We start from the raw sequence: 27,079 nt of genomic DNA on the forward strand, positions 1-27,079 counted from the left end.
TCGTGCAATTAAATCTGGAGATTCTACAAAGGACATGTGAGCTCTTGTGATGTATGATCATATTGGGAGCTTCTTATAGAAAGGACAGGTGAGCTCTGGGGTTAGGTCTGGTGATGTATGACCATAGTGGGAGCACCTTCTAGAAAGGACAGGTGAGTTCTGGGGTCAGGTATGGTCATGTGACCTTCCCTTTCCCCATTAATCAGCAGAGCGGTAAAACAAGGCTTTTATTGCATAGCGGTATATTACAGAGCGACAGTATCATGGACAGAACAAGAAAATACAGACATAACAGGTAAATACAAAACATCATATAAATAGGCGCAGTGTTCTATACTGCAGGAGAAGGTGCTGTGGTCATAGGATCCTGGAGGGGCACTGGCAGCTACAGCTTCTTCATGGGCAGCGGGCGCCGGAATAATAGGATATGTGGCTCTGAAGAAGAGAAGAAAGCAACATGTAATTGTCAGGAAAATATGAGTTATTTCCTAACATCCTGTTTACACATCCAGGGCCGCCTGTTGCCCTCCCCCATTGGTTTGTGAAAGACCAAGCTTCACAAGTGATCCCCCTTGCAGTTGCAGCCCCATGTCTTCCTCTGTGAAATTCTATCCACTCCCCCCTCCCTTCAGCAGATCGTCACTTTTATTACTCTGGCCAGTTAAGTGTGGGTTTTCTTTTCCCTCCAGAATCTTCTTTGTCCTAATCCTAAAATGCTCAAACTCAAATTTAATAACTCCCGTTAAACCTAGAAACAGGAAAAGTAGATGATCAGGATAATTCGGGCAACGCCCGGCCACGTTTTGCAGCCTGTACAGCCATCAGAAACCGTGAAATGAGTTTTTGCCCCCCCAGTTACACGCAGACACGCGATGTTCAGTCTCAAAAGAAAGGTAAATTCAAAATACAATGCCCCTGTCGTCACCCTGTGAGCTTCCCAGCCAAAGATATGGCAAGGAGAAGCTTTTAATACCTTTTCAAAATAGGAGGTCACCCTGAGAACAGCCCATATGTGAGGTCAACAAAGGTGGGTGTTCCTAAGTTTATGGGTAAACCATAAACCAGGAACAACCATTTTGAGAGTGTTCAGAACCTGGGGAAGACAGCTAACATTAATGCTGTGGACTGAAAATTTTCTTTGGGAACTCCCCTCCCCTTATCAACACATCAGACCAGTGACTGAGATAGGAAACTTACTATATTTTAACCCCTTTTATTTCTAACTGACTGTACATACTGTATTTTGTCTCCTTTTGTATTTTTGCAAACACTGCCTATATTTTTTGGAGTAAACTTAAATTTACTAGTTTCGTTCTTCTTGTTCTATGACCATACCGACACATACTCCGCCCCAATCAACGCTACCTGTGGGTTGGTTCCTGACTCGACATAGGCTTCAGTATGAAACTAAGAACTGGTGGCAGTGAAGCATCCTGGTGGTATTGGGGAATCCTGACAGTGATGGATCAGAGGTTTGTGTGTGTATTCCCTGCCTCAGACTGGTGATATATATACCGCCCTCACTGCAGAGTGGCCGATAGCTAGTACGTGACAAGGCAGCCTTTCCGGCGACTACTTATCCTAGGGGCAGTTCTCTGACTGACCTGAGGGTTATGGGGATGCTAGAGAGCTGCAAGTTCCTAACTGGAACTGAAAGTAAGAACAAAAAGTTGTGGGTTACCATGACAGTAATATAGAGAGCAATAAGGAATCTCATCCCGCCGCAGAGCTCCAGTGTAGATGGGCAGACGGTACCTGAGCTGCCCTGGGGCATGGTTAGCCTCATCTGGAAGCAGTCCTCGCTGCCGAGGAAGTCCCCGTCAGTCTCTTACTAAGGGTGGTTTCACATTAGCGTTTCAGGGCGCAGCGACGGCCTGCGCACGGCCGCCGCTAAGCCCCGCCCCCTGCCGAGCCTCCTCAGGTAGCTCCGCCTACGGGCGCATGACGCTACATGCGTCCTGCATCCCCTCTATCACTGGGGATGCAGGCCGTACGCAGTATGCGTTTGGAGGCGCATGCATCCTTTTGACGGTGAGCCGACCAGCGCCAAACGCAACCTGTTGCAATTTGGTTGCGCTAGGCGCACCGTCAAAAGGACGCATGCGCCGCCAAACGCATACTGCGCACGGCCTGCGTCCCCAGTGATAGAGATAGGGGACGCAGGACGCATGCAGCGTCTTGCGCCCGTAGGCGGAGCTACAGGAGGCGCGGCAGGGAGCGGGGCTTAGCGACAGCCGTGCGCAGCGCCCTGAAACGCTAATGTGAAACCACCCTAAAGCTGTAGTTCTTTAGTTCTATACCCCCCCCCGTCTACTGCAGACTAATGTAGTGCTTATTGTCCTTCCGTATACTCTGCTCCTGCGCTACTACGTTTGGGAGTGATGTTGACTATTGTCGGGCCAGAATTGCTATAAATACAGTCAGAACCAAAAGTTTTTGCACCCTCGAATGTGCTCTAGACTATTGTTTGAAATTACGTCCAAATTGTATTTTTTCTTTGTGTATTGGAAGAACATAAAACAAAAGGAAATGTGTGTAAATGCAATAGTTTTCTGTGAGAAATTGAATCTTCATATACTGTATATGTCTTATCATTTGTATTTTAGTATTCGCTTTAGAAGTGCTATCCATAAAATCAATAACAGGGTGTTGTCTCTGATATAGAGGTGTCTGTGTTAAACATTTTTGTCTCTGAAAGTGTAGTAAGCTGGTTAGAATTGGATAGAAAGGAATTTTGACAGAATCCATAATTTATGATTTTTTTTCCCAACTTAAATATCTTCTGTCTTAGGTAATGTAAGCCATTCCCACTTTTCTTATCTTTGTGCTTGTAATAAAAACTTGTGACTTGGCTTCTGATAGTCAGACAAGACAGTACACCAAGAGACCTCTGCTTGTGTGCTCTTGTCTCCGATTGACCGACTCACTCATTTGATCAAAACTGGCAAACGTGTGAAACCTTTTGAGTTTCTCCTAAAACTTTCCATACAGGTTTCCACATCAGAACTGTGAGAATCATGTGGGAATAGTGGATGAGGGCAGGTATATCTCGCCCAGATTCCTTTGCTATGTGGCCTAGTCTGGTCAGTATCACACCTGCTTGCTAATGAATAATGGGAGGTGGATATAAAAGGATGCAAGGTGGTTGTGTGAGTGTCTCAGCCTGGGAACACAGAGAGCCTGGCGGTGTGAGAGACACACGTGAGTGGAAGCAGTGCCCACTGCAACTGTGGTTTGGCTGGACGGGAGAAGCCCGCCAGTTGGTAGTTAGGTTGTCCATTGTTTAGTTAGTGCCGGACAGGCAAGGATTTGTTTTATGTTTTATTTCCTTTTGCATTGCTTTCACCGTTAATAAACCTGACCCAGGGTCAGTTACACCCGAATCCCAGCTCTGTGCCTGAGTTTCATGCTGAATGCACGTGACCTTTGACCCCAGCAAAGGCGATCCCGGAGTGTTTTATCACAGAACCTACCACCACCACCCCATAACTCAAACTAATGAACTGATCTATGCTACTGCCTCAGCAATCATGGAAATGCTTGGCTATAGAACCAGCAAGAACAACAGAAGTACATGCTCCCCTTTCAAAAGAAGACTGGAGACAAACATCAAGGTGACACTAAAGGAAGTCAGCCAAGTAACAGGAATACAGAAAGGGGTAAAGATCAAGAATAAGACCAAGCTGGACAAGTATAAATGCCTGACCCGAACTGAAGCCCTAGAGCCTGCGAAACAAAGACTCACAGCACTTGCTGCAAGACTAGGGTGATACACTAGAGAAGCTCAGGCCAAGAAGATAAATGCCCTGTTCTCCTAAGAACCATCCAAGGTGTACTCCCAACTACAGAGTAACAGCACAAAGGCTGCAACTCCATCAATAGCAGAGACTGAACAATACTAGAGGAACATATGAGAGAAGGAAAAAACGCACACAAGTGCAATGTGGCTGCAAGGTCTGAGAATGAAACACAGTAACGACCTAGAGCAAGAACCAGTGATCATTACAGAAGTAGACATCCAACAGCAGGCCAAAAACATGATGAGCTGGACAGCACTTGGCCCAGACATTATCCACACCTACTGACTAAAGAAATTAATAGCGGTACATGAACACATGGCAAAGCAGATGAACCAACAGCTAGAAGCAGGTCACCACCCAGCTTGGCTAACAGTGCTGATCATGAAGGATCCTCACAAAGCAACAGTTCCATCCAACTAATGCCCAATAACCTGCCTTACAACAACATGGAAACTCCTGTCAGGCATCATAGGCACCAAGCTACATAACCATATGAACCAGTACATGAATCCAGCTCAGAAAGGAATTGGGACCAGCACCAGAGTCTCTAAGCACCAGCTATTAGAGCAGATGCTCAAGACTCAAGATCCAGACAGACCAATCTCAGCACAGCTTGGATTGACTACAGGAGAGCCTAAAGGCCCCGTTACACATAACGATGTCCCAGCAATCCCACCAACGATCCGACATGGCTGGGATTGCTGGGACATCGTTAGACAGCCCCTCCAGCGATCAGGACCAGCGAGCAAGCTGGTTTCTAATGTAAACATCGGGTATCCAGGAGCCACGGCTCCTGGGTACCCAATGATTACCTTGGAAGCCGGCGTACATGCTGGTTTCCAAGATAAACATCGGGTATCTAAGAGCCGCGCGGGCTCCTGGATACCCGATGTTTACATTAGACGCCAGCGTCGCTGATCTCTCGCTACCACACGCAGCGATGCGTGCTGGCCAGCGGGAGACCATCAATCAAAAAATGGCCCAGGCCGATCGAGAACGATCAGTGATACCCGGGCAGGGGGGGCCGGCCGATGATCCCCGTCACACACAGCGATTTCGCTGGCTTGATCGCTGTGGCGTCACAAAATCAGCGATCTCTTAAGACTCAATGCCACACATAGATCTGTGAATTCCTGGCTCTCTACAATTTCAACAGGAGATTAAGAACCTTCCTCAAACTCAGTGGGGCTATGGAGAACATTGGAAGTCAACTCAAGCCAACTAGCACAAGTGACCATCAAAGGTGGCATATACCAAGGTGATGCATTGTCCCCATTGCTGTTCTGCATAGGCTTGAGCCCCCCTCAGTCAGATAATTACAGAGTTTGGCTATGAATACAAGTTCAAGAGTGGAAGCACCATCAGCCACCTCCTGTACATGGATGATATCAAGTTGTATGCAAAAAAACGAACGAGACATCAATTCACTGATCCACCTGACAAGGATCTACAGCAAAGACATTGGGATGTCCTTCGGACTGGAGAAGTGCGGTCGATTGGTAATAAAGAGAGGCAAGAAAGTCAAGACTGATGGAGTGGAATTACCAGCTGGACACATAGCAGATGTACCTCAGCATCCTACAGGGATATGGTAACCATGATGAGGAGGCAAGTAAAGCTGCAACATTCAAATACCATCAAAGCGTAAGACAGGTCCTAAAGAGCCAGCTCAAATGGGAAGAATAAAATACGTGCCATCAATACATATGTCCTACCAGTTTATCAGATACCCTGCTGGCATTGTGTGCTGGCCAAAAGAAGAGATGGAAACTGCAGATGTGAAGGCACGAAAGCTCCTCACAATTTATAGAGGTCTCCACTCTAAGTCTAACACCCATAGACTGTATACTAACAGAAAGGAGAGTGGTCGAGGCTTGATAAGCATCCAAGCCGCCATCGCAGATGAAACAAGGAGTATCCAGGAATACATCAGAAAAAAGGCACCAAAAGATGAGCTGCTGAGAGAATGCCCAAGGTATCAATAACAACAGATCTGGAAGGAAGAACAGGAACATGAAGCGCCATGGCAAGACAAGCAATTGCATGGGATGTACCATCGACAGATAGTGGAGGTGGCTGACATGGGGCAATCCTACCAATGGCTGGAGAAAGCTGGACTCCAAGACAGCACAGCGGCACAAGAGCAAGCACTAAGTACCAGATCCATAGAAGCAGGAATATACCACACAAGACAAGACTCAAGGTGCAGAATATGCAAAGAAACCTCAGGAACACTGTATACCGAACGTCACAACCAAGTAGCGGGAATTGTATACAGGAACATCTGCACAGCAGTCCCTCTAAGTCCAGGTGGGAGACCCCAGAAAAAGTGGTGGCGAATGAAAGGGCTAAAATCCTGTGGGACTTCAAGATCAAGATGGATAAGCAGTTGTTGGCAAACCAACCAGATATTGTGATAGTAGACAAGGATCAGAAGACCGTAATGATAATAGATGTGGCAGTGCCAAGTGACAACTTCAAAAAGTAGTAATATGAGAAGCGAAGCTGGAGAAATACCAGTGCCTCAAAGGACAACTGGAGAAGATGTGGAAGGTGAAGGCAACAGAGATTCCGGTGGTGATAGGAGCACTTGGAGCAGTAACCTCTAACTTGGGAAAATGGCTACAACAGATCCCAGGAGCAACACCTGAACTCTCTGTCCCGAAAAGCACAATCCAGGGAACAACTAAGAATCTGCGCAGAAACCATTAGGCTGTGTGCACACGCTGCGGTTCCGCAGCGGTTTTGGCCGCTGCGGACCCGCAGCAGTTTCTGCTGCGGTGTACAGTACCATGATTCCCTATGGGAATCAAAAACCGCAGTGCAGACGGTGCGGAATTTTCCGCGCGGATTATCTGCGGTTTTCAATCCGCAGAAAGAATTGACATGTCAATGACATGTCAATTCTTTCTGCGGATTCTCCTGCGGTTTGCCATCTCCTCCATTGAGGAGATGGAAAAACCGCAGGGCAAAACCGCAGAGCAATCTGCAGGTCTTTTGACCTGCGGTTTCACCTGCGGATTGTACAAAATCCGCACCTAATCCGCAGCGTGGGCACGTACCCTTAAACTCCTAGGCCTCTGGTAGAGGACCCGTGAATGAGAAAGGACAACAAAGGAAGTTTTTTTTTTTTGTATTAATATTACGCCCTTTTGTTACATCACCTCCTTCTTATGTCTGTAACACATCACACTTAATCACCCTAGTAATAATCTTTATTTTAATAATAATCTTTATATAGCGCTAACATATTCCACGGCACTTTACAGTTTGCACACATCATCATCACTGTTCCTGATGGGGCTCACAATCTAAATTCCCTATCAGTATGTCTTTGGAAATGTGGGAGGAAACCGGAGTGCCCGGATGTTATCCTTGGTGGGATTTGAACCCAGGACTCCAGCGCTGCAAGGCTGCAGTGCTATCCACTGAGCCACCATGCCGCAGTTATTAAGATACAGAACAATACCATCTTGGCATCCATGGATGTGAAGGCCGTTTTCAGCAGCATCCCACAACATTCGGGCCTTTTTGGAACAAGACATTACCTCCAAAGCAGGACAACCGAGTGCCATGAACATAGCATCTTTATTGAGGAATGTCTTAATTTCACCCTGACACGCAGTCATTTCCTTTTTGATTGGAAGTACTTCCACCAGCTCAGGGGCACAGCGATGGGGACCTCATGTGTCCCAACATACGCTAATTTGTTCCTGGGCTGGTGGGGGGAAAAGTGATTTTGGTTTTGTTGGACCAACACAATTAGTCTTTGATTCACTTTTGAATTCCACACCCAAAGAATCACCTTTTCCAATATAACTATATTGAAGGAAAATGGCAACATTGGAATTTGTACTTATGCTCATGATAAGTAGTGAAGCTCCTCCTCTACAGATAAGGGGAAAAAAAAATAAACACACAGGAAAGGAATGCCTACATTCATCTCAGAACTTCTGGAGTGAACAGGAAAGCAGGATTAAGGAAGGTAAGTGCTTCTTAAAGCATATCTAAACTTTCAATAAACTGTGCATAAATCAATAGTCCAGTAAATGTCTCTGTATGCTTGATGTTTTAGTTTGTTTTTCCTCTTAGCTCATGTTTGCAGAAATGAGCTCAGCTGCTCTGATGACTTATATACACTATACATAGAATATAAGGGTACAAAACCTACAAAAGACAAAATGAAAAAAAACCCTGCTGTAATTAAGTTGGTTGGGACCCAGTCCTTGTCTGCCCTTATTCACACAGACGTCAACTTTGACACATAAGGTTTTTAATATTAGACAGTGTAGGACCGCCATGACCACAGAGTCACCTTGTCGATGGTGGGACGGCTTTTATGCTATGTTTGATCAAATACAGTATTACTAAGAACTCTGTATGATTTAAATGCACTTTTGCTTTTTACTTAATTACAGCAGGGTTTTTTTTCATTTTGTCTTTTGTAGGTTTTGTATGCTTTTTGGCCATGTGAACATGCATTTATATGCTGCATGTGTACCAACTCAAACCAAGCTCAATTTTTGTGCTTTTTCATAGAATATAAGGGGAAAAACTGCTTTCTAACATCTCAAATTTTGAAATACAGAAACAGGATCAATGAGGACATATATATATTTGTGTGTGTTCTGGAATATGATTGAGCACAAACATGCTCCCCTCTTCATAGACTGTGAAGAAATATGATGTGAAGCATTTAGTGAGCTGTACCCCGAGACAAGCTTGACATTGAAAGTTCAGAGTAAGGCTAACATATTTTACAAACTTTATACTTATCTGCTCTAATGAGTTATGCAGATTGTTTTATTTCTATTCTAAATTATACAGTGCATGATTCCCTATTCTTGCAAAAATTACAATATACCTTAATTTTTACAGGACAAAATTTTGAGAGCAAATCTACATAACACCTAAGAAGCATCTTATGAAGTCAGCTATATTTCAGCATTTCACAGTGACTCAATTTAAAAAACATTTTGTGTGTCAGTGTATAAGTGACCCAGATGAAAACAAATGCTGTGATGCCAAAATCAGTGCATATTCAGGCAGTGATAAAAATGCTTCTTCAAGAGCTTCCAATCTAAAAAGACATTTACAACATTGCCACCCAGTTTACAAAGCTGTGATTGAAAAAGATCACAGCAGCACCAAGAAACCAGCACTTCCCGCCAGGCAAAGGAGGAGAAGAGAGCGTCTCCAACATCAGTTACAAGATATTTTGTAAGTGACAAAGTTACTGTAACAATGACAGATGTTTAAAAGACAGCTCATCCAGCTTGTTGTGAAGGAAGGTGTACCATTATCATTATATGCATGACCAGCTTTTACAGCTCTTAATGGACAAATGGCCCGCAAACTTGGTGTTTCTCTGGAAAGAGAAAGTATTAGAAAATTAGTGATTAAAGAAGCCCTTAACCACAAGGAAGATCTTAAAAAGACTCAAGAGACGCTTTGTGTTTCTTAAAATGGATGCCTGCACACATCAGAGTGTACTATTTTGTTATCAACGTTCGATATGTTTGTGACACCAACAAAAATGTTACTAAGACACTGGCAGTAAAAGATTCTAAAGCTCATCACAGCAGCCAGTTTCTCCAGGCCTTAGTGGAAAAAGTCCTGCAAGATCATGAACTCAAAAAAAGAACAGGTTCTTGCTATTGTAACTGATAATGCTTCAAACATGATAAGTACAATTAAACTGATGAATGAAAATGATGAAGGTGAACAGCAGCTAGAACATTTCACATTGTTTGTTTAAAATGGAAGGCCACAGTCCTGTTCCCATAATGGAGGGACAAACAGATATTACTACAGAAGAACAGCAAAATGATTCTTTACAATTAGATGATCTTGTTGAAGCTGCTTGGCACCTCTTTCTTATTCATCACATGCGCTGTGTTGTGCACATGCTGCAGCTGGCTATGAGATATCAAAAAAAAAAAAAAGGAAATCCCTGCACTCACATGTGATTTAATTTGCTTTATTCCACATCACAGCAAACAGCAAAACTTTTCAGCTCATCCGGAGCCTTTGTCAATTGACAAAGGCTCTGGATGAGCTGAGACGTTTTGCTGTTTGCTGGATGTGGAATAAAGCAGATTAAATCAACACATGTGAGTGCCGGGATATCCTTTTTTTTTTTTTTTGATCATTCCCTCCACGTGCACCACGATATCGACTGGAGTGCCAACTATTTTTCATTATCATATGGCTATAAGAGATAGTCTGCAGGAGGGACATGCTGTAAATCTGATTAGCAAAGTAAGAAAATTGGTTATTGCTGCCAGAACCCCCTAAAACGGATTTCATCTTAAAGAGACGTGCTGGAAAAGGGGCAATTGTGGATCAAGCCACTTGGTGGGGCAGCACCTATTTTATGGTTGAGCGATTGCTTGAGCTGAAACCCTTCCTTGTAGGATATGGCCAACCCTCAGGTAACACTACATGAAGGTCAATGGACACAGGTGGCTGAATTGAAGGAATTGCTTCATCGCCCATTTACAGTGACTAAAAAGTTACAAGCTGAGGATTTAACTCCAGGCATTTTTATAAAGGAGTGGAAGAAGTTGTTGTTTTGCCTGTCCCAAAGAGGAGGTTTAATTGCAGATGGCATTGCTGCTTCAAGAGAGAGACACAGCTATTGGAAAATAAAATTCTTCTGGCAGCTGTTTATGTGGACCCAAGTCACCGTATATTGCAGGATGATCAACAAGTTATTAAAGGAAAAGAAGCTCTGAGGTAGCAGTTAGGTTGAGTGGGCTACAGGACGGCCAAGAGCAAGAGGACTCGGGTCCTGCCAGTCGGATGCTGCCGTTCCTTCATCCTCATCAGATGAGGAGTTTGATTTCGACAAGTATTTGGACGACATGGAGCAGGCAAAGTGTTGCTGCAGGGAAAAAGATTCCACTCCCATAGAAAACTGACCATATTTCAGCAACATTTTTCACTTGCTCTCAAAGAAGTAAAAGAGTTCAATCGTTCATCAAAACTGACTGTGCTCGAGGCAATTCCATTATACCCAGATATTGTTAGAGATGTTGCTCACGTTATTACGGCTTTGCCATCAACCCAAGTTAGTGTAGGCAGGTTGTTCTCTAGCCTTAAAATAATTAGGTCAGAGTTGAGGTCATCTATGAAGGAGACTCTGATGGTGGCGATACTATTTTTCAGAACAAATTCATAGACTGCACAAATGTTATTCAGTACGTTTTTGATGAAAACTGTTTCTCCACTTACAGCATAATGTATAGTAAATAGTAAATATGCAAAACATTTTTTGTTCTAAAGTTGTATTCCAATAAATATATTTTATGTTCTATCTAAATGGCTTGATTATTGTATCATAATAATGATTAAAAGCCTGATATTACCATTTTACTACAGTAAATTTATCACTTAAACATGAGCCATGAATGAGGGAGTCGGAGTCATGGATCGGCAGAGGCACAGGGGGTGTGACAGGACGGGCGCGGGGGGGATGTGACCAGCAAAGGCGCGAGGGGGGAGTGACGGGCGGGGATCATTGGGTGCATCCTTAGCATGCCCTTAATCCGCTGGGACCAGTCCCATAACAGTGAATTGCTCCCTGTAAATTTTTGGAGATTGATGAGCATGGCCCCCAGCTATAAGCTGGCCCTTGAGACACCCACAGCCACTTGGACTGCCACCTCTGTGCTTGTGGACTGCATTCTGCCTACTACGCCAAGTGTAAGCAGGTTGCGTGATGAAGTGACAGGCAGAGCAAGGGTTAACAAAAGGAAATTTAACAGGACAGGGTTTTCACTCCTTGGAGGGAGGCAAATGGTTAAAGGGTGAATGGTAGGAATAACAACTGTTAAAGCGTAGTCCAAAGAAACTTATCGTGTCCTGTATGATTCTCTGTAGGAGATTATCCGGCAGGGGTTATAGCTCCGACAGAGTTCGGGGGGGTGATATCCTCAGATGGGGTCCTTTACACGGTGATCCGTCTTCTGGCGGCAGCGGTCGGTCTCCGGTACATTCTGTTGAGCCCCTAGTCCATAAGCATGTGCGGCCGGAGCAAACAAGGCCGCAGCACCTTTGGAGTCCAACGGGAACGGTTGTGGAGCAAGTGGCAGGGAAGGCCGCAGGAGTCCGTTGTCCAGTACTCGGCTTTCCCTCCTCTGCACGTGCGCAGTTACTCAGTCACGTAACTGAGTGCACGGCACCTCTCAGCGTAGCGGTCCCTCTGCATATGGCAGGGCCCAAACAATGCGGCCTGTTGCGGCGCTGATACTCGGGGGATGGAGCGCGCTGCTCACCTGACTGCGCGCTGCTACGGGTTGACGACAAACTGCCTGCTACTGCGAGCACTTTTCTTTTTATGTAACCCTGCCTCCCTGGGTCATGAGGTTGGTCCGGCTCTTATCCCTGGCAACAGGGAAGGCAGCCTCAACAGTTCCGGACCCGGCTATCCAATACCAATTATCACAGCTGTGGGCTCACGCTGTCTTTTGACATGTGGGAACCGCGGCTCTCTGACCGGCAGGGATGATATCCCCGCTGATCAAAAGCGGTGTCATGCACATCACAGTGCAGCAAACACTGGAAGAGGGGTAGTCTTATATGGCGAGTATATCCCAAACTCTATATTTTAACTGGAAAAGTTGGGGGGGTTGTCTTATACACTGGAAAATACAGTAGCTTTGCCAGAATCATTCTGTGCTTGGATCATCATGAATCATAGAACGAGCCATGTATCAAGCCTCCTGAGGAACCAAATATAAGGGGAAACGTGTTGAGGCAGAGGTATTCTCAGCGTCACGAGAAGATCCCCATCATATCTAGAATATCAATATTGTTTGCAATCATATGAGCAAGTTCTCTTTTTATGACCCTAAATTTCGGCCATTGTCCCTGATACTGGCCATCTCCGAACGGACCAGCAACCCTATCATGATCGGATTTAACCGATGCTTGCGCTCCATGACCACTTTTAATGATCATTTTCACTTTATTTCTCTTACCTCACCTATATTCCCACCTGTATCTAATAATAATAAATTTTATTTCTATAGCGCCGACATATTCCGCAGCACTTTACATTTCAGAGGGGACTTGTACAGACAGTAGACATTACAGCATAACAATAATCACATAGATCATAACAGATACCAAGAGGAATGAGGGCCCTGCTCGCAAGCTTACAGTCTATGAGAAAAAAAGGGAGACACGAAAGGTGGGTGGTATCAATTGCCCTAATTGTTTGGATCAGCCATAATGTTAAGGGTGTATCAGTACAGACACAGAGGGCTAATAGACGCATAAAGCATGTGGGAACATGATACGGGGAACCTGGTGGTAAAACTTTTGGCTGTGCCACACAGGGATAGATTAGGTTAATGTGTTGAGGCGGTAGGCCAGTCTAAATACATAAAACCTGCAAAAGACAAAGTGAGCAACAACCCTGCTGTAACTAAATAAGTAAAAGTGCATCTAAATAATTTGGTTTTATGTTTTATGACAAATGTCAACATCCATTTATACGCTGCATGTGTATCATCTCAAACCAAGCTCAATTTTTGTGTTTTTTCTTTGTATTTTTTGCATTCTGTGCAAGCTGGGGTGTGGCCTCCCTCTCCTGAGCTGGAAATTGTATATAAGCCTTCCCCAGACTGGTGTCTACTGTTTGGGACCCAGTCCTTTTGTCTGCCCTTGTTCACACATTGAGGTCAACTTTGACACAAAGCAAGGTTTTTAATATTAGACAGTGTAGGACTATCCCGAACAGAGTTACCTTGTCGTGCTGGAATGGCTTTCATGCTACTTTTGATCAAAAACAGTATTACTAAAAACTCTGTATTATTTAGATGCACTTTTGCTTTTACTTATTTAGTTACAGCAGGGTTTTTACTCACTTTGTCTTTTGCAGGTTTTATGTTTTATGGCCAATGTCAACATGCATTTATACGCTGCATGTGTATCATCTCAAACCAAGCTCAATTTTTGTGTTTTTTCAGTCTAAATACATGCGTTTTCAGGGCACGTTTAAAATTGTAGAGATTGGGGACTACTTGTATTGACCTGGGACGTGCATTCCAAAGAATTGGCGCAGCACGTGTATAGTCTTGGAGACGGGAGTGGCAGGTTCTGATTATTGAGGATGCTAACCTCAGGTCATCAGCAGAACGGAGGGCACAGGTAGGGTGGTAGACTGAAATGAGGGAGGAGATGTAGGGTGGTGCTGAGCCATGGAGGGCTTTGTGGGTGAGGGTAATAAGTTTGTACTGGATTCTAGAGTGGATGGGTAGCCAGTGTAATGACTTTCACAATGTAGAGGCATCGGTGTAACGATTGGCGAGGAGTATGATCCTGGCTGCAGCATTCAAGACAGATTGGAGGGGGCAAAGTTTAGAAAGAGGGAGACTGATTAGAAGAGAGTTACAATAGTCCAGACAAGAATGAATAAGAGAAACAGTAAGAGTTTTTGCGGAGTCAAAGGTAAGAAAGCATTAAGTTACGTACAGGTAACGGTATTTTTTGGAAGCCCATGACAGCACCATGAGAGAGGGGATCCGCCCTTCAGGAACAGGAAACCTAAAGACAAAAAGGGCGGCACCTCTCCCACGCATCACTTGATTACAGAGCTTGAGAGGCTACCTTGGTTAGTGGCACAGCATATATACAATCTATACATCCTATTTACAATTTATATATAATCTTTACTCCAATTTAAGGTAAATCCGTGAAATAAACTTCTAAGAGGAAGGAGTGCACCCCTATACGTGAACAAGGGAGGGAACTAAGCGTGCTGTCATGGGCTTCCGAAAGTCTTAGTTAGTCACCGGTTAACGGTATTTTTCGGAGTCCATGACAGCACCACCTGAGAGAGGGGATCCGCCCTTTAGGAACAGGAAACCTACAGATACAAAAAGGGTGGCACCTCTCCCACGCATCAGTTGGATTACAGAGCACAAGAGGACTTCCAAGGTTAATGCATGATTTATGTACAGTATTCTTTATAATTATAAACTTTTATCACCAGTGAGCATACAAGAAATAGACGTGCACACCCCAATTAAATTTAAGGGAGGGAATATACGGGTGCTGTCATGGACTCCGAAAAATACCGTTAACCGGTGAGTAACTAAGACTTTATTCGGTCGTCCATGACAGCACCACCTGAGAGAATTACAGAGAGTAATCACTACTTTAGGGGGGGACTACAGCCTGCAAAACCCTGATACCGAAGGAGAGGTCTGCAGAAGCACCCAAGTCTAGCCTATAATGACTATAAAAAGTGCTCGGAGAGGACCAAGTGGCCGCCTTACAAATCTGGTCGATGGAGACTTCCGATCTCTCGGCCCACGAGGTCGCCATGGCTCTGGTGGAATGCGCCTTCAATTTCTCCGGAGCTACTCTACCTTTTGAGGTATAAGCTAACGAGATTGCTTCTCTAATCCATCTGGCTAGAGTACTTTTGGACACCCTAAGACCTTTCCTAGGGCCTTGGTAGGAGACAAAGAGGGCATTGTCCTTCTTCCAGGGATCGGTAGCCGCTAGATACTCTAAGAGGCATCTCCTAACATCTAAAGTGTGTAGCTTCTCCTCCTTCTCATTAGTTGGCTTAGGGAGGAAGGATGGGAGGACTATTTCCTGCGACCTATGAAAGCTGGAGGCTACTTTTGGTAAATACACTGGGTCAGGTCTAAGTATTACCCTATCCTCTTTTACCTGAAGAAAAGGTGGGCGCCTAGACAATGCCTGAATGTCGCTTACCCTACGGGCTGACGTTATGGCTATCAGGAAAGCTATCTTGAGGGACAGGCTCCTAATAGAGGCTGACGAGATGGGCTCAAATGGCGCTTCTGTCATAGCTGTGAGGACTAGGTTCAAATCCCATGGCGTGAGTCTATTCTTTACTATTGGTCTGGACCTACTTGCTGCTTTGATAAACCTATTGACCCAGTAATTAGCAGCGATGTTGCAGCTAAAGAGGGCCCCTAAGGCAGATACCTGTACTTTAAGGGTACTGGTGGAGAGACCCAGGTCCAGCCCTTTTTGTAAAAATTCCAAGATCTGGCCTATAGGGACGGAATCGTCATTATTTATATTTGAGCTTTGGAGGAATCTTTTCCAAATTCTGACGTAGATCTTAGTTGTCACCACTTTCCTACTTTTTAGTAGAGTGTCAATTAGGTCTGGGGAGAAACCTTTACCCCTTAGGAGTGACCGCTCAAATTCCACGCCGTGAGATGTAGGCCAGCCACCTGAGGGTGGAAGACCGGGCCCTGGGACAGAAGGTCCGGGATGTCCGGGAGAACCCAAGGATCGTCTATCGACATGATCCTGAGGTTCGAGAACCATGCTCTCCTGGGCCAGAACGGGGCAATGACTATGACTCTTGCCTTGTCCTTCCTGATCTTCCTCAACACCAGAGGAAGTAGAGATAGGGGAGGAAAGGCATAGGCTAGCCTGAAGTCCCATTTTATCAGTAGCGCATCTACTGCCAGAGGAATCTCCCTGGGGTTTAGGGAGCAAAATTGTCTCGTTTTTGAGTTCTCTTTGGTGGCGAATAGATCCACCTCTGGTTGACCCCATCTCTGTACGATCTGAACAAAAATGGAGGTGTTTAAGGTCCACTCTCCCTGTTTTAACAGGTTGCGGCTTAGGAAATCTGCCGCGACGTTTTCTTTCCCCTGGTCACTGGGGTGCTTTGCCACGGGCTGCACCTCTTGTGGGTCCATGGGGGCTTCTGTTGTGTCCATCGCTGGGCCTCCAGAAGCACCTCCGCAGCAATGCCTTCTGCATTAAGAAGGCTTCCCCTCCGGATCAGCAGGCACCGCGTCCGGTGTTCGGGCCCCCCATTGGACCTCTCTGCGATCCTCCCCCTCCCCTTCAGGCCCGCCAGGCGCGCATCGGCGCGTGTCCTCAACAACCGGAAGTCGACCGGCATCCGACTTCCAGTTTCGGCGCTAGGCCCCGCCCCCTCCGCCGCGTCACTTCCGCCGCGCGACAGAGGCCGCGGGGACGCGCGGCAAGGGGCTAGCACTGCGCCGCCGGCTCGGAATCGTCCGCTCCTTTGTGGGACACCGCCGGCGGCGCCCGCCCGAACGGACCGCTCCGGGGAAGGAGACACAGGGGGACCCCACTTATCACCGGTCCCATGGAGAAGGCATCCGCCGGACCCTGTCTCCGCCTGCTCTTACCACTGCCGTGGAAATCCTACCCGGACCCACCGTGGCGCATCCAGGGCTCCCAGCGAGACCGAGGTAGGAGAACCCCCCGCTACCTGAGCCGGTCCGCTGGCCTGGGTCTTCAGTTATCCATGACGGACGATCTGTAGGGAGTTCTGTCCTTGTTAGGAACAGGAAACCAACTGATGCGTGGGAGAGGTGCCACCCTTTTTGTATCTGTAGGTTTCCTGTTCCTAAAGGGCGGATCCCCTCTCTCAGGTGGTGCTGTCATGGACGACCGAATAAAAATACAGTTACCGGTACGTAACTTAATACTTTATTTGGACTCCCATGACAGCACCACGAGAGAATTACAGAGATGTAAACTAACTTAGGGTGGGACTACAGCCTGCAGCACCCTTAGCCCAAAGGTGAGATCCGAGGAGGCCCCCATATCTAACCAATAGTGGTTAAAAAAGGTGGAAGGAGATGACCAGGTCAATTGACACTCCAGATCTCTCTGCCCAAGAAGACGCCACGGCACGAGTGGAATGCGCCCTCAGGTTCTGTGGAGCCGGACCGCCACCTGCTGTGTAAGCCAGAGAGATAGCCTCCCTAATCCACTTTGCTAACGTACGCTTTGATACTCTAAACCCCTTCTTAGGACCTTGGAAGGATAAAAATAATGCGTTCTCTTTCCTCCAAGGATCAGTAGCCGCTATATATTCTAGTAGGCATCTTTTAACATCTAACGCAGGAAGCTTCTGCTCTTTAGGGTTGGTAGGATTAGGGAGGAAGGAAGGGAGAACTCTCTCTTGTGTCCTGTGAAAGTGTGATGCTACCTTGGGCAAGTATGTTGGGTCCGGTTTTAGGATTACTCTAGAAAGTGCCTGTATATCACTTATCCTACGTGCCGATGTTATTGCCACCAAAAAAGCTGTCTTAAGGGATATAACCTTTAACGAGGCCGAATCCAGAGGTTCGAATGGTTTCTCGGTCATAGCTGTAAGGACTAAATTTAGGTCCCATGGAATACATTTATTCCTGTGTATGGGTCTGGATCTACTAGCAGCCTTGATGAATCTAGTCACCCAGTAGTTGTTGGCAATATCACAGGTAAATAGGGCCCCCAGGGCTGAAAACTAAACTCAGAGGTGGACAGGAATCGCCTCCAGGTTCTAGCATAGATCTTTGTAGTAATCTGCTTCCTGCTCTTCAGAAGGGTATTAAATTTTTGGAGAAGCCTCTATCCCTCAACAGTGCCATCTCAAACTCCACGCCGTCAAATGGAGTCCCGTTACTTGCGAATGGTTGACTGGTCCCTGATAGAGAAGATTTGGAAGGTTCGGCAGTACCCAGGGATCGCATACTGACATGGTGCTCAAACATGCGAACCAGGTCCTCCTGGGCCAGAATGGGGCAATTAATATGACCCTCGCTCGATCTTCCCTGATTTTTCTCACCACCAGAGGTAAAAGGGCTAACGGTTGAAAGGCATAAGCCAGGGAGAAATCCCATTTTATTAGGAAAGCGTCCACTGCCAGTGGATTTTCCATGGGGTTCAGAGAGCAGAAGTTTTTTACTTTCCTGTTTTCTTTGCTGGCAAAGAGGTCTACCTCCGGCTGACCCTATCTTTGGACAATCTGATTGAAAACATCCTTGTGTAAAGCCCATTCTCCTTGCCTTAGCGCCCTGCGGCTTAGAAAGTCTGCCTTTGTGTTGTCTTTCCCTCTAATATGGAGCGCAGTCAAAGATTGAAAATTTCTCTCAGCTATTTGAAATAGACGTTCTGTTATCCGCATCAGGGCCTCGGAGCGTGTTCCACCTTGGTGGTTGATATAGGCTACTGCTACCTGGCTGTTCGAGAGGATCCTCACATGAGGACCCTGTAGGTACATAATGAGTTTTTTAACTGCCAACTCAATTGCCAACAGCTCCCTCTGGTTAGATGAGGCCTCCGTTTTAAACTCCCATTGTCCCTGGACCACTATGTACCCCATATGGGCCCCCCAACCCGAGGGGCTAGCATCTGTGGTTATTATACGGGTTATCTGCGTCACCCCTGAGGATAAGTTGTTCTTGTCAAGCCACCATCTAAGAGATGTAAGGGTTAAAGGGCTCAATGATATCGGACCTTGTAAAGACCCCTCTAAGGCCCTGTCGCTAACTAGGACATCCTTCTGAAGGGATCTAGTGTGAGCACCCACCTGACTGCTGGCATACATGATGTCAGAGAATCTAACAGTGACATTGCTTGCCTGAAGTACCTGCTGTTGTATGTGTACTAACTTATCTGATGGCAGAAGACACTGCTGGGTTTCTGAATTTAACAGTAAGCCTAGGAATTTTTGGACTCTTAGGGGCTGAAATCGGGATTTCTCTTTATTTATTATCCACCCGAGGCGTTCTAGTCTGGACTTAGTCTTTTCTATCTGAGATAAACAATGGTCCACCGCATTTCCCACAATCAAAAAATCGGCTAAGTACGGGACAATCAGGATATCCGCCTCTCGTACATGAGCCATGACTTCGGCCACTATCTTCGTAAATACCCGGGGGGCTGCTGAGAGACCAAAAGGGAGAGCCCTAAACTGAAAATGACGGATTAAACCTTCCACTGATACTGCCACTCAGAAACTGCTGGAAGTCTGCGTGGATAGGCAGATGATATTACACGTCTTTCAAATCCACGACTGCCATGAAACACCATCTTTAGTGCTGAACTGATAGACTCCATCTTAAAGGTTCGGTTAACTAAGAATTCATTAAGGGAACGTAAATTAATAATGGTCCTGAATGATTTATCTGGCTTTTGGATCAGGAATAGGGGAGAGTAGAAGCCTCTCTCAGATTCCGGAACCTCCACCAGGACATTTTTTTAGGCGTAGACTCAAGATTTCTGCTTCTAAAGCTGTCTGTTCAAGTGGCGTAAGGGAGTTAGTTTGAAGGTATCTCGAGGAACATAACTGAACTCCAGCTTGAGTCCGGTGGATATTACGTTCCGCACCCAGTCACTCTTCCTGTGTAACAGGGAGTCACGCGGAACGCCCAGGTGTCCTTCTGCGGTGCCTCCGGGTCCCAGACACCACCTAGATGCGCCGGCAACACCGACCCGCGCCGCTGGAGCAGGGAGACCCAGGGACCATACTCACTGGCGGCAGCTTTTGTAACGGAGGCGGATATCCTCCGGACTCCGCTCCTTGCTGCGAACGCCACTGCCGTGCAGCCCAACCAGGACCACCATGGCATCTCCAGGAGTTTCCACACTTGGCCGAGGGAGAAGACCCCCCCCCCGCTACCTGTATCGTCCGGTCAGCCTGGGATTCTCTTCGGATTCCATCTGCAGGATCCCGTCCCCTCAGGAACAGGAAACCAACTGATGCGTGGGAGAGGTGCCGCCCTTTGTCTGTAGGTTTCCTGTTCCTGAAGGGCGGATCCCCTCTCTCGTGGTGCTGTCATGGGAGTCCGAATAAAAGGTCGAATTCTAGAAATGTTTTTAAAATGCAGATAACAAGAGCGAGCCAGTGATCGGATGTGGGGGTGAATGAAAGCTCGGAGTCAAGTAAGACTCCAAGACAGCGGGCATGTTGCTGGGGAGTAATAGTGGAACCACACACAGAAATGGCAGTGTCGGGTATAGGTACATTAGTAGAGGGAGGAAACAATGAGTTCAGTCTTTGACAGGTTCAGTTTCAGATATAGTGAGGACATGATGTTAGACACAGCATTTAGACAATCGCTGGTGTTTTCTAAAAAGGCTGGCGTGTTTTCAGGAGAAGAAGCGTATAATTGGGTGTCATCAGCATAGAGATGGTACTGGAAACCAAATCTACCGATTGTTTGACCAATAGGGGCAGTATACAAAGAGAAGATGAGGGGGCCTAGGACTGATCCTTGAGGAACCCCAACAGTAAGGGGAAGATGAGAGGAGGAGGAGCCAGTCAAAGATACAGTAAAGGAGCGGTCAGAGAGATAGGAGGAGAACCAGGAGAGAACGGTGTCCTTGAGGCCAGTGGAATGGAGCATAGTGAGGAGGAGCTGATGATCCACAGTGTCGAATGCTGCAGAGAGATCCAAGAGAATTAGCATGGAGTAATGACCATTTGATTTAGCTGTTAGTAGATCATTAGAGACTTTAGTGAGGGCAGTTTCAGTAGAGTGTAAAGAACGGAAACCGGATTGGAGAGGGTCGAGAAGAGAGTTGTCAGAGATAGCGGATCAGACGGGAGTGGACCAGGCGTTCCAGGAGTTTAGAGATGAAGGGAAGATTAGAGACAGGTCTATAGTTAGCGGCACAGTTTTGGTCGAGGGATGGTTTTTTTAAGTTGTGGATGTATGATGGCATGCTTAAATAAGGAGGGAAAGATACCAGAAGAGAGAGAGAGGTTAAATATTTTAGTTAGGTGAGTGGTGACAGCAGGGACATAACAGGGAAGGAGAGGGAGAGCCGCCAACAACTGGGGGGCACCAATCCCGTATCTTATAGGGTGCCAACCTCCAGTCAGGTAGTATCAGGTTAGTTCATCAGTTAGGGAATATAAGATAATATTCTTGGTCTAACTTTCTGGATACTATTATTTATAAAAGCACCTATGCACAGTATCTTCTACGTGGTCCTATTCACCTTAGAAAAAAATCCATCTTGTACCCCAGATGGAAACTTAGTATTGTATGTTACACTGGCATATTGGTGTGTTTTTAGTCTTTGTCATAATAAATAAAACAACTTTTTAGAAGGATTATATGTTCCCGTGGACCACATTCATACAAGCAACTTTCACATTCAAGTCAGCCCTCACACCCTGCTAGACCGGACGACTTCACAACCCTCATATCCTCCTTATCCCAAACACCGAAACCTCCCTCATCCGCCCCCTCGGACCTCCTAGATCACAGCAAAAGACTTTGCTGCATACTTCAAAACCAAGATTGACCAAACAAGACAAAGCTTTACTGCTCAACCACAACTCCCTCCCCCATAACCTTCCTCATCTCATCTCCAAATCACAATTCTCCACTTGACCTGATCTCACCTCCTCCCCAACCTCACCACCAGGCTCATCCTAGCCCATCTCTTTTACCCATCATTAACTTGTTCCCTTCTGCTTTCGAACATGACACGATGATACCTACCCTCAAGTAACTATCTCTCCACCTGACCGGTATGTCTAGCTATCGCCCCATATTACTACTCTCATTTGCCTACAAACTCCTCGAACAGCATGTCCATGCTGAACTTTCCTCCCACCTCTAATATAATTACCTATTTGACAAATCAAGATTTGCACCCATCACGCATACAAAACTTCCCTGAACAAAGTTGCTAGCTTTGTCAGCAAGTAAGTCGGTAGTAGACATTTCTCTATACTCCTCCTTGTAGACCTGTCCTCTACCTTCGACACTCCCCCCTCCTACAGATCCTTCCTTCCCTTAGTATCACAGTATCCCTCTCCTGGATCTCCTCATACCTCTCTAATCGCATACAGTGGGGAAAAAAAAAGTATTTAGTCAGCCACCAATTGTGCAAGTTCTCCCACTTAAAAAGATGAGAGTGGCCTGTAATTGACATCATAGGTAGACCACAACTATTAGAGTCAAAATGAGAAAATAAATATAGAAAATCACCTTGTCTGATTTGGCAAGATTTTTTAAGTGATGGTGGAGAATAAATATTTAGCTACCTAAAAACATGCAAGATTTCTGGCTCTCAGAGACGTGTAACTTCTTTAAGAGGCTCCTCTGTCCTCCACTCATTACCTGTAGTAATGGCACCTGTTTCAACTTGTTTTCAGTATACAACAATTCTAATAAAGAATGCCTAGGGAAGACCGCTTCCAAAAATATCAAAAAGAAAAAGAAGCATTGTCTAAAATATAACAAACTTTATTGAATTCATTTTAAAAGACAATAAATGAGATACAAGGGTCATAGAGATAAGAGAGTGCAGACACTATAGCAATACAAGCCTGACCCTATTAGTAAAGTGGGAAAAAAAAAATAATCGGTAAGAAAAATGCCTATGAGGCAGACAGCAGCTAAAGTGCATTTAGCGTATTTAGGGTTGGACGTACAAGGGGTTAAAGAGTAGCCTCCTATTATGTGTCTAAATATTTAAGAACCATGCATTTTCAAATTGATTAGCATCATAAGATAAATAACATTTATGTCAAAGTACATAGAACATTGTCATATAATAATGAAATGACACACAAGTCAGTCAGTGCAAAATGTATACAAAAAGTGCAATTAGTCAGTGGTAGTATAAGCTATCCGCAAGTGCAGGATAGCAAATAAGCCCAGAGTATAGGCAAAAAGAAAAGGTGTCTCAAAGAAATTATGCCACTCATTCTGTATAAAGGCAGATGGATAAATGGGAGCACATTATCTTAGGGCACAGGCTGGGAACTCCGACGCGCGTTTCACCGACTTATGGCAAAGTTCGCCGACCGAAACCCGAGAGAGACAGAGAGAGACTTTGCTTCCCCATTGACCTGCATTGGGTTTCGTGTTTCAGTCAGTCCTTCGACTTTTCCCGATTTCGTTCGACTCGACTTTAGAGACTCAACACTAAAAAAGGCAAAGTCGCTCATCTCTACAGAAAACGTTTGACCTCTGTCATTGCCAACAAAGCATATAAAACAAAATATTGAGATGAACTTTTGTTAATGACCAAATACTTATTTTCCACCACAATTTGCAAAATAAATCTTGCCAAATCAGACAAGGTGTTTTTCTGGATTTGTTTTCTCATTTTGACTCTCATAGTTGTGGTCTACCTATGATGTCAATTACAGGCCTCTCATCTTTTTAAGTGGGAGAACTTGCACAATTGGTGGCTGACCAAATACTTTTTTCCCTCACTGTATTTAGAGTCTCCCACTCACATACTACCTTCTCATCCCACCCTCTCTCTGTCTCAGGTTCCCTCAAGGCTCTATCCTGGGACCCCTATTCTTCTCCATCTATACCTTTTGGTATGGGACAACTAAAGTCCCCTGGCTTCTAGTACCATCTGATGACACTTAGATCTACCTCTCTGCTGTCCCTAACCCCAGAGTGTCTATCAGCCATAACCTCCTCATCACAATTCCTAAAGCTCAATGTGGACAAAACTGAACATCATCTTTCCTCCATCTCACCTAACTTCCCTACTCGATCTATCACAATACATTTTATTATACTTTCCCCTGAACCGCAAGTCTGCTACCTTGGAGTAACTTTCGACTGTACCTTGACCTTCCACCTGCACATCCAAGCTCTTGCCACTACCAGCTCAAAAACATTTCCAGAATCCGTCCTTTCCTCAACCCTGAATTTACTAAAAAGTTAGTGCATGCCCTCATCATCTCTAGCCTGGACTACTGCAATATTCTCCTCTGTGGCCTACCTGCTAACACTCTCGTACCTCAACAGTCCGTCCTTAAATTAACTCTGCTGCACGATTAATCACCTCTACCCTTGCTATTCCTTGGCTAATCCCCTCTGCAAATCCCTTCATTGGCTCCCAATTCCCCAACTATTCACTTCAAGCGGCTAATATTGACCTACTAAGCCGTCCACAGTCTGCCTCCCCTGTCTATGTCCCACAAGTAATCTCTGGTGCTTTCAAGTACTCCTTACTCCCTCCACACTTATATGTTCCTAATGGCCTGCAAGACTTCTATGTAGCATCCCCCATGCTCCAGAATTCTCTGCCCAACACTCCAATGATCGGCCACACTCAATCTTCAGACAGAGCTTTAAAACAATCTCTTCAAGAAAGCGACTGACCTTGCTGCCACCTCTCCACCATCAGAGCTGCCACAACCCCCAACCAACTGCTTCCTTCCCCATTATCCTGTAGACTAAGGTCCTCTCCACTCTGTCACTGTTCGTATTATATTTGTATCTTGTGTATAATTCCTTCTCATGTTCAACACCTGGATTCAATGGTGCTCTAAAAATAAATATTTCGGACAATTCATAATTCACTCACTCTTGTCAAAAACCCCAGTTCCACCTGCCAAAAAAAAAACAAAAAAAAAACACATTGCCAGAGCACAATGCTGTCTCCACCATGCATCACTGTGGGGATGATGATCTTCTGGTGAGGTGTGATCTCGGCTTTGTGCCTAATGGAATTATGGCCACAAAGTTCCCCTTTGATCTCAGACAGAACACCTTTCCTACTTCCGGCCAACATGATGGAGGTTTTGGTGGAACTTCGCCAGCCTGGATGATTTTGTGTGTTAAGAAAGGCTTCTGTTTTGCCCCTTGTCCCCATAGGCCAGAGTTATGAAGAATGTTCGAGCTTGTCATCACATGAAAAACACAACAAGATATGGCCAGAAATTCTTGCAACTCCTTTAAAGTTGCTGTCGGCATCTAGCACCAAATTTCTTGTCTTTTCATCAATTTCAGAGGGACGCCCAGTTCTAGGTAATGGCAGATTTGTGGCACATTTAGGCCTCCTCTTGATAACGTCTTCACAGTATCCATGGTTGATCTGATGCCTGGGAAAGGTCTTTGACTGACAACTTTCCACAGTGAGATCCTTTGCTGTGTTGTCAGCTGTTTACAGACCAGAGAATTCCAGGAAAATCCTCCTCGAGCTGTGACACTTTCCCTGAGGTTAATCAGAATCACTGTAAATGACGGCGGCCGAGCGCTGATTACTGTTTAACACGAGGGGAATTTTGATCGACTGATTTTTTTTTTTTTTTAACACAACAGAAATTATGGGAGGGTGCTCACACTTAAGCAACCACACTATTGTAGTTTTCTGGTTCTCACATTACATGGAATATTTTTCCTGCACATGACATAAGATGAGCGGCGTCATTCAAAAGGAACAAGTAAAAAAAATCTGTCACACAGCCAAGTAGGAAAAAAGTTATAGCTCCTATAAGATGACTCTCCCAGCACGGCCCCTGGTTCTCCAGACTTCTGCCCTTCTCCTCCCGGCAGCTGGATAACCACTTCAGGTTAGATCCTGACTGATGATAGCCACCGAGTTAGGATCTGCCCAGAAGCCGATGTCCAGCTGCCAGAAATATGGAGAATAAGGGGCAGAGCTGGAAATATTGAGACTTCACAGAAACTTTATGGATTTGTCAGTAATAGTGCAATAACTGATGAAATGTCTAGAACTGGCTACCATTGGCCACTTGGGGATCAGAGCACCCTGACAGAAGCAGCCACGTCCTGGGCAGACCACCGAAGACAGCCACTATGGACATGACCAGGAAGTTTCCCCTTTCCTCAGTGCCAGCAGATCCCCATGCACCCCTGCAGCAAACCACTAGTGTACCATCAGCACCAGTGGAAACCCCGGCGGTAGACCCAGCACTCACCGGGCTCGTGTATCATGTAGTGCACCCAGCCCTGGCTCTGCTGCACCCCCAGATTCCGCCATTCAGTCTCAGACATGAGGTGGCTCCTCGGTACCATCTTGGCAAGGTCCTTAGGTAACATAACGTGGCTGCAAGAAAGGAAGAGTCAGGAGGAAAAGAGAGCAGCCGTAAATGGAGGGGGGGGGGGGGGGGGGGAGAGCGACCGGAAAAGAAGGGGGGGGGTGGAGTGAGTGACCGGAAAAGAAGGGTGGGGAGGAGTGAGTGACCGGAAAAGAAGGGTGGGGAGGAGTGAGTGACCGGAAAAGAAGGGTGGGGAGGAGTGAGTGACCGGAAAAGAAGGGTGGGGAAGAGAGTGGCCGGCAAGGAAGAGTCGGGGGAGGAGGAGGAGAAGAGGGCGGACAGAAAGGAAAAGGGGGGAATAGGGGAGAAGGGATAGGAGAGGAAGAGAGCGGCAGGAAAGTAAGAAGCAGAGAAGTGAAGGGAGGAGAAGAGAGCGGCCCGAAAAGAAGAGTCGGGTGGGGGGAGTGGCCCAAAAGGAAGAGTCAGAAGGGGGAGAACAAGAGCGCTGTCCCCAAGGGCTCCCCCGGCGTCGGTTACCGGTACTCGTAGCTGTCGTCGTCGTACTTGTCCGAGTAGTAGATGTGTTTGGCGGACATCTCTCGTTCTCGCTGACTGTATAATAATCCGCGCTTCACGTTCAAACCTGACCTCCGGTCTCGGTCACTGGCTGCTGGTCACAGCCAATCATCGCTCTAGATTCTTCAGTGGGCGGAGTTTTGTTTCAGAACGAGGCTTGAGATACATTCCAGTCCAA

At 45.9% G+C, this 27,079-nt stretch overlaps 1 protein-coding gene across 1 annotated transcript; it reads right to left on the reverse strand.

The window, feature by feature from the left end:
* Positions 1-209: 209 nt before the first annotated feature.
* Positions 210-27,063, reverse strand: CKS1B (CDC28 protein kinase regulatory subunit 1B). The gene is made up of 3 exons (XM_073552386.1): positions 26,863-27,063; positions 26,266-26,393; positions 210-435 (listed from the first exon to the last, which is right to left on the reverse strand). The coding sequence occupies exons 1-3, from the start codon at positions 26,919-26,921 to the stop codon at positions 386-388; spliced, it is 237 nt and encodes a 78-aa protein (XP_073408487.1). The 5' UTR covers positions 26,922-27,063; the 3' UTR covers positions 210-385.
* Positions 27,064-27,079: the final 16 nt, after the last annotated feature.

The sequence above is a fragment of the Dendrobates tinctorius genome, unplaced genomic scaffold, assembly GCF_039654945.1.
Source record: "Dendrobates tinctorius isolate UK_male_01 unplaced genomic scaffold, ASM3965494v1 ptg000189l, whole genome shotgun sequence".
In the NCBI taxonomy this organism is placed as follows: Eukaryota; Metazoa; Chordata; class Amphibia; order Anura; family Dendrobatidae; genus Dendrobates; species Dendrobates tinctorius.